Source organism: Panthera leo, chromosome B3 (genome assembly GCF_018350215.1).
Source record: "Panthera leo isolate Ple1 chromosome B3, P.leo_Ple1_pat1.1, whole genome shotgun sequence".
In the NCBI taxonomy this organism is placed as follows: Eukaryota; Metazoa; Chordata; class Mammalia; order Carnivora; family Felidae; genus Panthera; species Panthera leo.
The window spans coordinates 120,351,456-120,368,879 of record NC_056684.1 but is presented as its reverse complement, the minus strand read 5'-3'; the positions used below and the strand labels follow the sequence as shown (position 1 = coordinate 120,368,879).

General features: G+C 52.6%; 1 protein-coding gene across 2 annotated transcripts in view; it reads right to left on the bottom strand.

Moving 5' to 3' along the window:
* Nucleotides 1-7,279: 7,279 nt before the first annotated feature.
* IFT43 (intraflagellar transport 43) overlaps nt 7,280-17,424 on the bottom strand; it is an 80,787-nt gene continuing 70,642 nt past the window's right edge. The window contains exons 6-9 of one of the 2 annotated variants that reach the window (XM_042943860.1): nt 8,688-8,760; nt 8,335-8,410; nt 7,762-7,824; nt 7,280-7,595 (exon numbers count right to left, since the gene is read on the bottom strand). In XM_042943860.1, the coding sequence (XP_042799794.1) occupies nt 7,476-7,595; nt 7,762-7,824; nt 8,335-8,410; nt 8,688-8,760 (332 nt within the window). In that variant the 3' untranslated portion in view covers nt 7,280-7,475. Of the gene's footprint in view, nt 7,596-7,697; nt 7,825-8,334; nt 8,411-8,687; nt 8,761-17,424 lie in introns of both variants that reach the window. The other variant, XM_042943861.1, reaches the window with a different exon arrangement.

Sequence of the window (17,424 nt, the reverse complement as noted above, 5' to 3'; positions counted from 1 at the left end):
GGCAGACAGAGAGGGAGACACAGAATCTGAAACAGGCTCCAGGCTCTGAGCTGTCAGCACAGAGCCCGAAGCGGGCTCGAACGCACAAACCGTGAGGTCACGACCTGAGCCGAAGTCAGACGCTTAACCGGCTGAGCCACCCAGGCGCCCGAAACCTTTCCATTTTTAATGCTGATAATTAACTAAACAATTTAAGAAGTGTGTAGGCCAAATCAAATGTCCTACGGCTCAAGGTCAGCCGAGAGGCCTCCAGTTCATGACTTTGGGGGAGATGCCCGTGTAGGTCCTCTCAGTGACTTCCTGTCAGGGACAACAAGTCACCACTGACTGTCCCTAGGTGTGATCAGAACTAACCTTCATTGAGTGCTCATTTCTTGCCAGACACCTGACGTGTAGCAGGTCGTTTGCTCAGCCCAGAGCCGATGAGGCTGTAGTCACTTTCTACCTCACTCTACAGACGAGGAAACCATCGCACAGAGAGGTGTGGGAATGTGCAGGTACAGCATGGGAGAGCAGAAATGCGAACGCGGCATCGTCTGCATTCTTAGCCCCCGTGTCCTCTGCCCTGCTTCCTCTCGGGTGATCACGGACTCCCGAGGGACACTTTGCAGGCAGCAGCCCCAACAGCATCCAGGGGGATTCCGCGACTGGTACTTAGGAGGGTGTCCCAAGATCTCTGCCTTGTGTCCACCCAGGGCTGTGGCTCCCCCTGGCCCTGCTTCACCAGATGTGCTCCCTTACATCGGACCTCCAGCCGGGTGGCAGGTGGAATCTACCGCAGCCGAGATCTGGAAGAGACGGTTTTGCAGGACTCTCACTGGTCTTTTCTCAGCCCCTTCGCAGCCAGGTGCTTTCTTGCGGAGGGGACCCCCTCCTCCCCACGGCAGTACTGCCTGCTGCAGCTGTAGCAGATGTTTCTGGGCGTGCTGGCCAGCCACCGTTCTGCGGGAGCCAAGAGCCCCAGCAGCCTGGGAATTCTGGGCTAATGCTCAGCCCTGGCATGGTCCCCTCTCTCGCTGACCCCTCCGGTCCAGGCCACCACGACAGATGCCGGGAACATATGCCGGGAATTAATTCACTGCGTCACAGCCGCAAGAGGGACGGCCGCTTCCTCCGTCTGGTTCCACCACCCCTGCTTTCCGATTTCTACCTCGCCAGAAGAAAAGTCCGACTTTCCCGCCCTCGCTTGCTCCTAAGTCCCCTCCACCAGGCTTTCTCTTCAGTACTCTGAGCCCACTGCCAAAGGTATTCGACTCCTGGAGAAGCCCCTCCTTGCCCGCATCTCAAAGAGCATCAGAGGACCGAGAAGAAGCCCAGAGTCCCTCTTTCCAGCTTTTTGTCTCCAGATAGCTTATGTCTCAGCTGTGCTGGAACTGATGAGTGCCGTCTTCCCCTTTTCTGAAGGGAGGTTCGTCTCTCTCTTTCAGGAGCCAGAATCTCGCCACCCGACCGGTCTTCCCTTACGTCTAACTCAAATCACTGTTACTACAATTGGTTTTCTGCATAGCACCACGCAGCTGAACTTTGGGAGCATGTGGGTGTTGTTATTTGTCGTGTTCATTCTGTCCTCTAAGGAGGGGTTGGCAGGCTTTTTCTGTAAAGAGCCAGACAGTAAATATTTCAGGCTCTGTGGGCCACATGGTCTCTGTCGCAACTAAGTTCTGCGATCGTGGCACAGAGGCAGCCATGGACAATATGTAAACGAAAGAGCATGGCTGTGCTCCAGGAAAACTTTTATAGGAACAGTGGCAGCTGGATTTGGCCCGTGGGCTGCGGTTTGCGGACCCTGCTCTAAGCAAACCAACCCCACCTCTGTACTTCTCGGTGGACATACGAAGCTCCCTCTGTCCCCATTTTCATCTGCGCTTTGCAATGGATGGCTTGGGGTTCTTCCACTCTTCTGGAGAGCCTCTGTGGTTTTCAGAGGCAGTGCTTTGAAAACACAGATGCAACCTATCTATTTCTCTACTAGTTTGTGAGCCCCTCGGGTCGGGACCACGTCTTATTTGACGTGGAACTCTTGGAATGCGCGAGGGGCTCTATAGAAACTCAAACAACACCCCTTCTTATCCTGAAGAAGCTTACAGGCTGGTGGGGGAAACAGACAGATGAGCTCTTCACTCTCAAAACCGAGATAAGTTCAATGACAGGAAGGAAGGAAGGAAGGAAGGAAGGAAGGAAGGAAGGAAGGAAGGAAGGATGGAAGGAGCAGATTGCACCTCCTATAAACTGAACTACCACCTTTGAAAAACTTAAGGGGCCCCTGGGTGGCTCAGCCAGCTAAGTGTCCCACTTTGGCTCAGGTCATGAACTCATGGTTTGTGAATTCGAGTCCCATGTCAGGCTCTGTGCTGACAGTTCAGAGCCTGGAGCCTGCTTTGAATTCTGTGTCTCCCTCTCTCTCTGCCCCTCCCTTGCTCACACTCTGTCTCTCTCACTCAAAAATAAAAACACACTAAAAAAATTTTTTTTTAAAAACTTAAGGAAAAATTACAAGAAAAAAATTGAGTACTTTATTAATCCTGATACCCTAAAGCACTGAAAAACAAACAAACAAAACAAAACTGATGCCCTGAAATCCAGTTTGGCAGTTTCTTAAAAAGTTAAACGTAAATAATTCTGAAACTATTTTGTTTGCCCTTTCACATTTTTTGAAATTTTACATAAAGTATGTAAAGAAACAGAAAAAAAAAAAAGTTAAACACAGCATAGACCCCGTAATTTTGCTCCTAGGAATCTACCTAAGAGAAATGAAACCAGGGGTCCACACAAAGACATGTACTTGGATGTCCACAGGGGCATCATTGATCATAGCCCCAAACTGGAAACAGGACAAAAGCCCATCAACTGCTGAATGGATAAGCACAGTGTGGTGTGAACCCGTCCAATGGGACACCGTTCAACAATCAAAAGAACAAACCAGTGACACGTGCTATGACGTGGATGGACCGTGAAAACCTGTGAAGTGAAAGCAGCGCCATCATATCCATTTAAATGCAATTTCCAGAAACGACAAATTGACAGGGTCAGAAAGCAGACGAGTGGTTGCCTTAGGGCTGGGAGCGGGAGCAGGGATGTACCGTAAACAGACAGGAGGGAACGTTGTAGGGTGATGAACGTCAGGACGATGGTGATGGCAGCACCGCTTTGTAAATTTACTAAAATCAATGGGTTGTGTGCTTTCAGTGGGTGACTTTTAAGGCGTGCATATTGTACCTTAATAAAGTTGCTACAAAAACAAAAGACCCTGGTGGCAAACCATTCTGGTAGCAGGAGAGGAAATGAAGGTGATATCCCCTAGCAAAATGCACTGTCGTTGCAATAAAACATCCAATGCGACTTAACCTATGTTCATGAACCGTGAGATCATGACCTGAACCGAGATCAAGAGTCAGATGGTCAACTATGCTCCCAAGCGCCCCTACCTATGTTCACTCTTTGAGCCCGTCCAGTTCTAAACTCGAAGAGTAGTCAGCTTTAACTGGGCAATCACAATCCTAGGAGGATAGTGCTAGCATCACGCCCATTTTACAGATGAGAAAACAGGATCAGGATAGGAAAGCACCTCACTCAAGGACCCACAGCCACCAGTGGGAGAGCTGGGACTGGAACCCAGGCTGATTCCGGAAGCTGTGTCCTTTGCTCCTGTGCCCTATCCCTTCCCCCACCCCGCCCCCGCCCCTCCCCAGCTATTCACACCCCCAATGGCTCTTTGGCCCTAGGAGAGAAGCACAGCACTGCTTGGACAAGCCGAGCCAGGATGCTCACCTTCCTCAGCTCACTGTAGCAAACACTACCTTTCATTCAGGTCTGCAGGGTCAACGCTGCGAGGAGCCACCCTCACCACTAAGCAAGAAAGGCCCTGATTTACGGAAGCCACACATTTCGGTCAGGCAACACCGAGCAGGCACCAGCATCAGTTTCTGTCTGCAGCACATGGTTCCTAAAGCCTGTCTGGAGTGCGTTGGGGTTCAGCAAATGCGAGCCAACAATCAGGGACAGAGATGACCTCAGGTTCAGAGACAGGCCTGCCCACGTGGATTTCTTGCTTGGACTTTTCATCGGCGCTGCAAGTTTCCAGGGCGTGTTCCACGCAGGGGTCCGTGCCGTGGGGTCCACTCCTTCCAGTGACACGAGCATTCCCAGGCCTCCTCGGCCTCGGTCCATGGCAGCAGGGCTCATGGTTTCCCTCTCTCTCAATGTAGCAAGAACTGTCCTGCTTTTTCCAGGCAGAGGCACCAACAGGCCACACAGCAGCTTGAGTTTCCCAAAGGCTGCCCGGCGAGGCCGAGGAGACCTGGAAATGCTCGTGTCACTGGAGGGAGTGGACCCCATGCCCCCTGATGCCCTCTCTGCGATACGCCCAGGCTCCCGGTGCAGCCAGACAGAACATCTGCTCTCCCCTTACCCCCCCCACCCCATGCACGCTGACCTGCCAGCGTCTGGTCTGCACGTACTGTCCTCTCTGCTCAGAACGCTGTGCAGTCTTGTCATCCACTTACCAGTCTTGTCATCCCTTCGCCTTCTTCAGGTCTTTGTTCAAATGTCACCTTCTCAGTGAGGCTTCCCCTAACTACTCCATTTAAAATGTATAACTCCTGGGGCACCTGGGTGGCTCAGTCGGTTGAGCATCCGACCCGACTTCAGCGCCGGTCATGATCTCACGGCTCGTGAGCTCGAGCCCCACATCAGGCTCTGTGCTGAGAGCTCAGAGCCTGGAGCCTGCTTCAGATTCTGTGTCTCCCTCTCTCTCTCCTTCCTCTGCTCGCACTCTGTCTCCCTCTCTCTCTCTCAAAAGTAAACATTAAAAAATTTTTAAAAAAATCGTAACTCCTGATTCCAGCTTTAATTTTCTGCGTGTTTGACTTATTTGTCCATCCCCCCCCCCCCAGCAGAGGGAAGGGAGTGTGGCTTACCTAGTTCTCTGGCTGGAGCACCTACGACAGAGCCTGGCTAAACAGCAATCCAGATCTCACGAAGGAACAAACTCCCCCACCAGGGCCCGGCCCACGAATAGCATCTCTGCAGCTACCACCCAATGCCAAAGATGCCACGGGAGATTTTGTCAGAGACCAGCTGGCGCTTCTCAGCAGCTCGGGGGGTGACGGGAGCCCGCCGAGGTGCCCCATGAAGGAGGCAGCATCCCTAGGACCCGTTCCGCGCCTCCCCGACGCGCCTGCAGAAAACCACACCGTGGGTACCTGTAGACGCTTGTCCGTTCTGTCACACCTGTCGAGCCCTCTTCTAGGGAGGCTGGGCTGGGCGACACTGCTGGTTGGAACATAAGGAAGATATCTCAGAAGTCGGGTAAGAACTAGGTCGTTCCCCAGGACCCCTGAAATGCTGTGTAAAGGACGAAGCCGACAGGTGACAGGAGACTTGGCCACGTGTGGCCTGAATGTGACTCTCAGCCGGGCTCAGCTCATATGACTTAGAGCTGTTCCCCACCCAGGTCATCTGTACCTTCCTGGGGCCGGGACTCTGCAGCTCAGCCGTGTTGAGAGGCTTCGCCCCCCCCCCCCCCCCCCCCCCCCCAGGCCGGACAGAAGCCCTCTGCCCTGTGCTCACTCCACTGAAAGAAGGGATGCCTGGCGTGGGGGGCGGGGCTTGGTCAGCACGCTGCGAATTCGGCCTGCTGGAAATTCGAGGACGTTCCCAAACTGGAGGCGGCAGAAGATTCCTTTTAACACAAGTGTTAAAAGTACAGAGGTGTCAGAGAACTTGGTTTTGAGTTCCAGCACCGCCACTAAGTAGCTGGATTATCGTGGGCAATCTCTTTACCTCTCTGAGCCTCGGTTTCCTTATCTGTAAAACGGGATAACAAACATTCTGTGCCTCACTGGGTGGTTGTCAGGATTAAGCTAGATGATTCGTACGTGCTGAACCCCGTGCCTGGCACGTGGTGAGGGCTCATGACGCGTTAGACCTTGCTGCCACTGCAATCGTAAAATAAAGGGAGGAAGGATGTCGACCCCTAGCCACTTGCTCAGGCTGGCCACAGACCTCCAAGGTTATCAGAGTCCCAAGGAGGCTGAATTTGCTAGTAATTAAGGTACTAGAAAGACCTTTCTCCTTTGGGTTTCAGAATGGTGCTCAAGAAAAACAAGCTTGGACACAAAGTTCTCAGTGACCATGGGAATTATTCCAAAGAGGGGCTGGCCGGGCTAACCGTGTGACTCTGGAAGAGGAGGAAAAGGGGCCCCAAAGCCACTAAATCCCTGAGTTTATAATTAACAGCCACACAGTCTCTTTGCTGGCTCTGGAGCCCTCGTGGCTCACTGGGGAAGGGCACTAGTAGTCATACAAAAATAACCCCCAGTGGGTTTTTGAAGTGTTGAGCCTCTTTGTTTTACTGAATTTTAATGAAGGGCTTTCCAGGCTGGATGAGAGCAGCACTCGAGCTCCCCGTGGCCGTGGCCGAGGAGCGGGGCTTAGTCAGCGGCTGCCAGCCTGCATGGGCCTGATCCAAGGTGGCATCTAGGGGAGGCGGGCAGGGAGACGTCCCTGTCCTCAGATGAGAGGTCTTGGGGGAGAAAGAGAGAAAAACAAAAACAAAAGATGTCTCTGTTTAGAAAGAGGGCTGGGCTCTGCTCCAGACGTCGGCATGGTTTGCAAACAGGCAGCAATGATGCTTCGGGGGGCAGTGGAGATGAGCAGCTAGTATCTGAAAGGTCAGAGGGGATCCCAGGCTCCCCGAGAGAGAGCATTCTGTGGGATGCTCGGAGCGGGCAAGCCGGCCGCTTCTAATGAGAGCTAGCATCGAGGCTCTGGGAGCCCGTGGCGGAAAGGAAGGGCATGCCTGGGGAGCCCTGGGCATGGGCTGCAAGAAGAAAGGAGAAAGGGGGTGCTGTGAGAATAGCTCCCAAGTCCCGCTGTGAGGAATGGGTCGCCTTAGCGCGCCCACTTTTTGCCGTCTCCTCAGCTAAGCTGCCCGACAGCATGAAGGAGACAGTAAAATTTCACTAACGTAACTGAACGTCCGCAGTAAGAAAGGCGTCCTGCCAGGCCCCCCCACCGGACCCCGGCAGGTAGCGGCTTGCAGCCTCCCATACCCCTGCTTCCAGGTGCTTCCAAGCAGACAGGTGCTCCCGGGAAATGCTGTGGCCTCTGTGAACCGAACACTTTCTAGAAGGGGCGCCATTCCTCTCCCCCTGAGTCTAGCTTTCCCTCATGCTCTTCAACAGCAGGGAGCAAACCCGTCAGACTGTTTAAAAGCTGCCCTCCTTCACTCTTGACGAATCTTTCCAAGAGGCTGCTGGAAAGAAAAGGAAGAGATGGCCACAGCATAAAGCAATTTATTACACCTGAATGATCCAACATGGTCTACTGAAAATAAGCATTTTTATTACAAAATATTCCATACAAAAATGCTAAGCTACCGGCAAGCTTCTTCAGCTGTAGGCTTATCGCGTTTTTTCAAGTCCGAAGCAGAAATTACTCTGTACGGGGACAGGAGTCTGCCGACCGCCAAGGGCTCAGGTGTGCGTGGGCTGTCCCACGGGGTCCTCCTTCTCCACCTGCAGCAGGTCCCATTCGGTGAGGAGCTCTGAGGACACCTCGGTGTACAGACGGTCCCAGTCCCAGCTGACGTCATCCTGCCCGGAGAGGCGGCGCTGGGTAAGATGAAGGCAGAAGGCCTTTCCCCGCGGTCACAGCCGACCTCCCCCACCCTTCGGCCTTGGGGAGGCAGAGCTCACGCTGGGGAGCCGGCTGGTCGCAGGGATGACGCAGCCCACAGGAAGAGCTTCTGCTGCTACTGACCTCTCGGACTTCGTGCTCTGGAGCCAGGACTTTGGTGAGGAGCTTCAGGTCAATCTCTCCATCCTGTGGATGCAAGGATGCAAACAAACGAGCAAGCAAACAAACCAGCTTGTGTTTCCCCGGGGCTGGGGGGGGGAGGGTGGGGCACTCTGGACACCTATGTCTTGCAAAGTGAGGATGGTCAGGTTGTGTGTGGTGGAACTTCCCAAACCGAGACCTGCAGAAATGCCTTAAAAAGAGGAAAACTGTGAGTGGACCTCATAGCCACTGAGGAATGAGGGAATGCCACAGCATCCTACAGGTTGGACATTCTTTGCAGGAAGGTCAACACCAAGAGGGCAGGGCGTGACAGCGCCGGATCTATAGGGCCGTGGTACCTCCTGATCCCGGGGGCCCCATGGAAGCAGGTGGGAGCCTGGCCCCGGGACACACTGGGACAGGTGGGGCCCAGGGATGCCGTAATACCCGAGGGGAATGCCTCCTGCAAAGGGACTGTCGCCAGGCGGCCCCAGAGACCCGCGGAGGAGATGAGGCCCGGAGCCCGCCCCTCTGCACAAAAGCTGCCGCACTCACCAAGGTCTGAAAGGCTGAGTACTTCATGAGGTCATTGTCCAGGTCACGGTAGGTCATCACCCGGTTGACCTGGATGCTGCAGGAAAGAGAGAAGGTGAGGAGGAATCCCAGGCAGGACGGGTTCCAGGCGGGCTGCCGGGCCACCATCCCCAGAGCCTCCTGAGCAGCGAGGAAGGACCAAAGTGGGAAGAATATGCCTAGTAACACGGGAACCCGGGCAGGAACCCATCACCAGCAACTTCCTGTCTCCACTGGGGGGGTGGGGGGAGCAGCCCCGCTGTACGCGGTATTCGGCATGTGTTCAATTCACATGCTCTCCGCCTCCCGCCAACTCCACACCTAATGTAACGTACCTGGGGGGGGCTGCCACCTGCAAAGCGAAGTCTTCTTCCTGTACTTCTTCCAGATCCGGAATAACAGGAATATCTGCAACGAGAGGAGGAGAAAGCACTGTCGGCAGCGTGAATAGGGAGGGATCTCGCCCGCTTCTCCGTGTATTTACCACCTTCAACGTGCCAGCGGGGGAGGGGGGGGGTAGGACAGATACTCAGACACAGTCTCTGGCCTCCAGGGTCCCCATCTAGGGCTGCAGTACTGAACTAGAGGTGTGCCTGAAACCAAAGGTGGGCTGCAACCGTTTCCGAATCCCAGGCATTACCCCAGCCACCTGCTGGATTAGAACCTCCTGGGCGGGGCTCAGGATTCTGTACTTTTTCCTAAGATTTCTTTGGTGATCCAAAGAAACCTGTACGCTCCAGGTTAGGAGCCCTTGGAGTGGCCCTCCCAATGAGAAATGTAAAGAAATGGGAAGAGAGTCCCCAACTGTACTTGGGGAAGTTTACATTGGAGGAGCCGGTGAACGAGCCACCTCATGACCGAGGTCCACCGGTGCATTAGCTCGTCGTAATCCCTGCAATCATCACGGCCGTCATGGCCCTGAGCCTGACTCTGAAGGACATTTCACACCTAATGAGATGAAGTGGTTCCCCAGCGGTGTCCCTGGGCTCAGTCTTGCCAGGTCTGATATAATAAAGAATGCCGATTTTAAAGATGACACGTCTCTTGCCGGGTCATGGAGATTTCCCTTCTTCAAACTGTACATGTGAGACAGACATCCAGACACAGGAGGGGACATCTCGTTCATTAGTCCAACAGAGTAACGCGAGCAGAGAGGCCGAGAGAAGCAGAGAAGCAAGTGGTGACTTCCCCAAAACAGCCCCTCTTGTCACGGGGACAACCTAACGCCCTAAAGAAGTATTTCCTTTTCCAAATGAGCATCACTGACTGGTTGAGGGGTTTTCTTTGTTTCAACTGGTCAGAGTAAAAAAAGAGAGGGGGCAGAAAAAAAGGCCAAGTGGAGAGAAAGCATCCTAGAATTCCCAATCCAACCACAAACATCAGGAGGAAAAGCCCAGTGAAGACTGAGTAGTGAAGAAACTCTTTGTTTTTGCTTCCATGGACTAAATTCAATTTTATTTCGTTAAAAAAAATTTTTTTAATGTTTATTTATTGTTGAGAGAGACAGAGCATGAGTTGGGAAGGGGCAGAGAGAGAGGGAGACACAGAATCCGAAGCAGGCTCCAGGCTCCGAGCTGTCAGAGCAGAGCCCGACGCGGGGCTCGAACCCACGATCTGTGAGATCACGACCTGAGCCGAAGCCGGACGCTTACCGACCGAGCCACTCAGGCGCCCCCAATTTAATTTTTAAAAGACATGCAGAGTCATTCCAAGAACAGCTGGGAAGACCCTTCTGCCACTTTCAGACTATTCATTATTCAGACTTTGCAACTGCTCTGGTCCAGCTAAGCCTCAGTATATAAATGTCAACTCCGAGCCTGGTGTCTTTATTACGGCCTCCGACCGCAGAGCTACAGATGCCGTACCTGGAAAGAGAGGGAGGAGGTAGGCAAGGGAGAGACGGAGACACAGAAAATAAGACCGAGAGTTAAAGGCAGTGATTAAAAGAATCAAAAGGGCTTAAGAAAAGGAATGGCTGAGAGGGGAAATAAAGAACACTCGCACACCACCCCCAAAATAACGACCCACGTCCGGCAAGTCCTCTGTCCAGAAAGCAGCTGTGGAGGGCTTAGATTCTGTCTCTCCGTCCTGCTGAAGAATTAGACGTGGAGTCCTCTAAGATTCTACCTCTTATGCTAATAGGAATTTTGCCTTCTTGTTCACTCTCGCTCTGCGTGATTAATGCCGTCCACGGTGAGAGCCGCTGACAGCACCGTCCCTGAGCCCGGGCCGAGCGGCGGGGCAGGGAGGAAGCTGGCTGTGCCACGCGCCATCAGCACTGTGACAGTGTTAGAGCGAGCCAGTTAGCTGCCCCCGGCTCGCCTCGGTGTGGAGTCCAGCCTGAGATGAATATTCAGAAGGTGGCAAGAGAAGGCCCCACGCTGGGCTTAGGGCTCAGGACGGGGTCTTCCCCGAGTCCCCTCTCCCTCCACAGCGTTAGCATTTGGGTCCTGTCAACTCCGCCCCGCTCCTCCCGGCTCTGAGGAACTGCACTTCTGCCCAATGTCCACTCCGACTCCTCACGGGCTTCCCTCCTCGTCCCCGCCCCCCTCCTCCAAATGCGCACAAAGGAGTGTGGGGCTGGCCCATCTGTGACAGATCAGAGGTCAGCCCGGGCCTTGGCAAAGGGGCCTCTCAGAGTGGCACTGGTGAGGCCGGCCACACAGTGGGATTTCTCTCTAATTGGAAGCCCGGTGCCCAACAGAACCCGGTGAACCGCCTGAGTGGGACAGAGCCAGCGATGACAGCCAGGCTGAGGCAAGCTGGACCATTCCGGTGCGGTGACAGCTTGAGCCATCGCAGCAGAGTCGGGCCGTCCAACTCCCGGCCCCCGTGGAACAGGTGGCCGTGGAGCCGGTTTGGGGCAAACTTCAAAGAACTTCACAGTTTTACAGTTCCTGACTTACTCTCACAGACAAGCTTTCATGTATACGTAACTTGTTCGGCCTTGCTCCTTCCCACCTCGTCTTCCCCTAGAAGGTTTCAGAAAACGGACTTGCGAAATCCGCTTCATCACAAAAGTATATACCGGGAATGCTCGGTCATGGCCGCTTGGCCTGCACGTCTGGACCGGTGACCCAGTCTGGTTCAGGACCCCAAGCGTGACTCTTGGAACGTTACTAATGTAACACTGTATGTCAACTGTGCTCAAATAGAAAACAAATTTCTAATAAAATGAAATAGAAAGCGCGTGATTTTTAACAGAGACGGTAAGAGGAATACAGGGGGTCTGCTCTAGCGCTGCTGAAAAGCTACCGCTATTTTGAAAAAATGTAATGGTTCTATTGACTTTATTCTCCTGTTCTTCTGCGCTGCTAAAAGCAAGAAGAACGTGAACAGAAACAGTGAGTGGGTTAAGTATATGGGCAGGACGTCCATCCCGTGGTTAAGACGCAGGCTCCGGAGGCAGGATGGGTGGCTTCCAATCCTGGCTTCCCCACCTACCAGCTGTGTGACTATCCTCTCCGTGCCTCAGTGGTTTCATCTGTAGAAGGGGGAATTTCACCTACCGCATACGGTTGTTACAAGCATTAAATGGCATCATCTTTACAAAATACTAACCATACAAAATGCCAAACTCTGCTCCGTGCATAATAAAGATTCTAGAGCTATTCTTATTCACTTAACAGATAAAGTGTTGAGCCTGCAGAGAAACTATATGCTCTACCTTCAGCATCTCATTTGCTCTTGCCCATTTTGCAGGCGAGAACAGTGAGGCTCAGCAAGATTCAGCAGCTGGCGTGAGCTGAGATCATCAACAACGGACAGCGCCAGGTTTCCGGCTCTGTCCGACTGCAACCCATGAGCTCATCCTCGCCCACTCGTGCTCTCTTTGCAAATGAACAGTGCCTTCAAAGGCACTCGTAGAGCGGAGTCTGGACAGCTTTTACTCTAAAGATTCAACGACCTCTGTTCTGGTATTTCTCCTGATTCCCATCACCACAAATAAGCTAAGTCTCTCCCTCGCCATATGCCCCAACTCACCACTGCCTCAGCAAGGCCAAATGGAACAGAATGGAAAGAGCGCAGTGACACCGGAGCCCTGGGGACTCCTCCCTGCGGCCCGTGTCTTACTAAACTGGCCCCATGGAGGTGACTGAGCACCTCAAACAGTCTCAGAAAAGGGGAGCAAGGCAGGAGGGCTATGACCTCACACGGACCGCCACCCGGACACAGGCCACCATCACGTGCTTCTCTTTCCCAGCTCCGACTCCTTCGACCGAACGGGTTCTCTTTGCTCTTTGCCCTTGCTCCCCACCTCTTCTGTTAGCCATCTCTCCTGCCTGTTCAACCTGCTGGTCTCCCTACGTGTCACCTGGTTAGCCGCACGTGGGGAAACCGCATTTGCTTGTTTATTCGTTCATTCATCCAAGGAACACTGAGCATCTGAAAGGTGCAATGCCACGCGGTGCCAGTAACAACAGCAAATAAAAGACAGTCCTTGTCTTCGTGGAGCGCCGGAAAGTACCAGGGCCGAAACAACGAATTGTCTTATTCTTCGAATGTAAAATATCACGTGTGGTAACAATTCAAATGCTCCAGAAAAGGTTAAAATGAAAAACTTCCTATTCTTATGTGAGCCCCAGTCTGTCTCCCTAGAGGTGCTATTAACAATTTCTTGTATTTACTGAAAAGAATGTGTACCTACCGCAACACGTATGTCCTTTAAAAAATGTTTGTGAACAGGATCACTTTACACATGCATGGTTCTGCAATTTGCTTTCTCTCCCCTTGTCAATAAATGTACTGTACATCTTATTCTTTTAAATGGCCACCTAGGATTCTATTGAATGGGTGCTCCATAATGCATTTAATCTGGTTCAGAGATCTCATTTAGAACTTTGGAAGGTGGGGTGGGGAGTTGGGGAAGGTCTCTAAATGAGGGACGACACAGCTCAAAGCCGAAGGACAGACAGGATTAAAGCAGGCAGGGACGGCAGGTGCAAAGGCACTGTGAGGTGAGAAGCATCTCCCAGCACTGAAGAAACTGGAAAAAGGCCAATGTCGGCGGCCCAGGGGCCAGGGGAGAGTGATGGGGCGGGGGTTGGGGGGGTGGGGGAGGAGAGAGGGTGCCTGGTGGCAGGTGAGGAAGGACCTGCATCGGCCAGCCAGGAAACATGGACTGGGTGTCTGCTATACACAAGACCTTCTAGGGCACATGACAGGAAAACCAAGATTGATGAAGCATGGCAAAGTGGCAGAGGGAGGGACCACACCTTAAAAAAAAATAGTAATACAAGCAGAATCAGGAAAATGTAAAATCCTTTCTTTTGTGACTCACCTTGGAATCCAACAGGTAGCGGCCACTGTGTGGGCAGAGTACAGGAAATTTGCCCTGGGTCTGCCCCCTAGATCCCCTGCTAGCAGAGGGCAGAGAGCAGTTCCCAGTCACTTCTGCATTCCCAAGGACTAGCAAACCAAGGGACAACCGAACAGAACCCAATCAATAGATTCTCCTCCCATCTGAAAGTCACACACAGGGACGAGCCACGTTGATCTGTTTCGTTCCAATTATGCTATAAGTGCTACCGAGTCCATAGTTGTCTATACACAACACGGACACAATCCTTGGATACTTCCTGGATTCGATAACATCCTAGCAAAGGTTCTGCCTCACTTGACAGCTGCAAGGCCTGCCTGGGAAGGACCTGTGTCTGCACAGGAAACAACGGATAAGTGGGCACAAAGTTACAGAGGAAGACTCACTCATATTTTGGCAGTATGGACCACAGGGCTCCCATCCCGAGGCTGGGTCACACTGCTCTTCACTAACCCGTGTTTCTTTCTGTTTGGACTTCTGGAGTGCTCCCCTGTATCGCTCCACCTTCTGGAAGCCCCCAGTAAAGGTCTGTCAGTGCATAGCAACAATCGTAAGAAGTTACTTCAAAGAGACAGACTGCCAAATGGGCAACTCATTACGATCCAGAACACCCGTCTGCCAACAGATCTACCCAACAAACCAACTACCGGATGAAACCACAGAAACGAGGGGTGCTTAAATAAATAATAGAAACATGTGGGAACACCAGCAGGATCGATTGCAACTGGTTTCAAAGATGTGAGAAGCTGCCATTTGCCCCGAAATACATTCGTTATGGGTAATATCATCACACGCACACACTAAAAAGCTAACTACCCAGTGAAGTCCCAGAGGGCTCCTTTTCAGCCCCTGTGGCCTGACAGTAAGAAGGCAGCCTGCCTCGTCCAATAAAGCTGGCTCCAGATCTCTGCGATGCATTGTGTGCGAGATGGCCCGCGTTCAAACCCCGGTGTCGTTGGCCTGTTTTGGTACTAGAACAGAAAGTGATTTTCGAAGACTGGACTCAGCACGCAGCATACACCCTGAGCATGACTCCGACTCTTAACCTGGGATATAAAGCTAAGTCCTGCAAGAAGAAGAGAACAAAGGGGACCCCCTAATCCAGACCCTGGGTCCCACCCTGGAGCCCCTGTTCTCTGTGTCCCTTGAGGTTTTTGCCGATTTCCTTGTTTGGAGATTTCTGAATGGGATTTCCTGGTCGCATCCACAGGCGTTTCTGGAGAGCTCCATTAAAGTCTCTTCTACTCTCTAGCACCTTCTCATCTTGACATCTTAGTAAATGATATAAGTGGTTGGCCTACCTTGCCAGGTTCCGCCGGGTGCCTTCTGATGACATCCGTCCCTCTCGGCCATCCACTAACTGAGCTCCCTCTGGCAAAGGCCCTGCTTGGTTACATGCAATCTCTTCCCCGAGCTGCTCTCCCACTCGGCGCACTGGCCACCACAGAGCACCCAAAGGCTCTTCATGGCTCACGTCCACCGTCCATAGCCAACCTCAATATCTAATCCACACGAGGGGGATCTGGACATAATGCTTAAGGACACCGCAGAGACAGTGGTCCACACAGCCCCTAATTCTGTGCCCAAAGTCAAAAGACCTCAGCAGAGCTCTTAAGTGAAACAATGCCCATGTTTTCGGGAGATGGCAACTTGAAGCCAGAGATCATTATAATTTTTCTCTGCAGCTGCAAAACTTTGTTTTACTGAATGCTGTTACCTTCTGCATCACGTATGGGGAATTTTAAACAGGCAAATGGAAGAAGGTCTGATTGAAGATGAAGTTAAGTGAAAGAAATTGGTCTCATTTAGCACATGACAGGATTCATCTGTGTTCCCAAGTCCACTGAGGTGGCATCATGGGCGTTCCATATTCATGAGCTGCTGCGACACTGTGTCCCCTCATTTACAAAGAGCCGTGTTCAGCAAATTCTGTCCCTGTGGACACTCTGTGCATTTCATGGTCTTGTCAGAGAGACATCAAACGCTCCAGTAACCAAATACCAGAAAATGGCTTTAATTAGTGGATCTCAATCGTATAAATAATTTTTTTCTAAGTGAAAAAATGGGGAATTTTTTAAAAGGGAGAAGAAAAGGGGAAAGCAGTAGGCAACAGGCTTCAAACACCAGAAGGAACAAGAGAAAGAGACGGTCTCAGAGGAGCTCCTGAGCGAGCCTGGGCCCTGCAACCGTCGGTCCCCCGCACTCCCCAACTCAGGGTTCGAGGGACAAAAACAGGTCTGCGGGTCCCCACAGGTCCGCTTTATGAAGACCTTTCCCCTGTGACTTCATCTGATCGAAGCTGGCCCGGCCCGGACTCGTTACTGGCAGGGGAGGAGAGAGGCAATGGACACGGCAGAAAAGAGTCGGGAGACTGGGACGTTCGCTAGAGACCCACACCTAAAACGCCGAGAAATACACGGCAGAGCCAATGTCTACTCTGGCGCTGTGCACGAGCAGGTCCCCGGGGAAGCGTGTGATGGAGCCTGAGGTCCTGAGGTGCTGAGGTCCTGAAATGCCTCCACGTTCCTGCCAAACCGCATCTCTCTTCATGTCGCCGGGCAAGGAGATCACAGACCTCACGAAGATCAAAATAGCCGATTGTTCCTCACGGCCCCCCAAGCTGTGGTGGCTCTCCCGGCGGACGACGGTTTGACGACGAAGGCTGGGACTGACTTTAGTTTCCAAGAGAAACCGGGCCCCAGCTTGCCGTGGTGCTGGCCGGATCGCGGGCAGAGGGGGCGCTTCGCTAAGAGTGGCAACGCGGCTCGTGGTACGTCGTGGTGTGTGAGGGCCGGACCTCTGGAGCTGTGTTCCGGTACCCACAGCGGGATGGTTGCACATTTCGCAAGGAGCCATGAACGCAACACCCCAGAATGAGATTGGCCGCATCCCCCCACCCAAGTCCATGGTGTGCTTACAAGATCGAGTCTTCCCAGCAATTCAAAGGTAGCGCTCGTGAGCACAAGAGTTCTCTATGGAGAAAGATACCATTCAGCCCAGGAGCCCGACACGGGGAGGACCCCGCTGCCACCTGCCGAGGTGGCCTCCAGGGAACATCACACCCACCGGTCACTGACAGTTGAAGGAAACGGAGGACGATGAACAGGAACGCTCCCTGCCACTCTGTTAGCTTTCGGAGGTCGCTGGCGCTTCCAGCTTTGATCTGTAGAGATGTGCTAAGGACAAGGAGGGGTAAAGGACTTTAAAAGCGACGAGGAAAAAGTGGCTGGAAGGAATGGAAACTGAGGAACTTTCCACTCTCTTCAGTAAGGCCCAAGATGAGTGATACAGTGTTAACGTGACACAGAGCGCCTTCTCAGAGCCGCCCGTGGAAGTAGGGACGTTAGAAACCAGGCATATCTGATTCTATTTCATCCTCTTCGTGTTACATTGAAAAAAAACAAGACAAACTACACTGCTTTTATTCTAAATCCTTAGGTTTTGTGTTTTTCCTTATATATATTTATTAAAAAAATGCCACTTTGATCGGTGCCACCCGTGACACTCCCACATACGGAACGCTTCTGAGCGGTTCCCTCCGCGCGAGGCCACTGCTGGTGACAGCCAGCTGGTTTTGATCACAGCCATTCCGAATCGGATTTTCATAAGATAGATGAGGAGTCTTAGTGCTGCTCTCTCTCTTATCAGATGAGAAACAGAGGGGGAGGGGGAGAACGGGTCCTGAGGGAACAGCGCAACAATCAAGGGCTGCGTGGTTCTTTCTCTGTCCCTCCGCTGCTGCAATTTTCAAA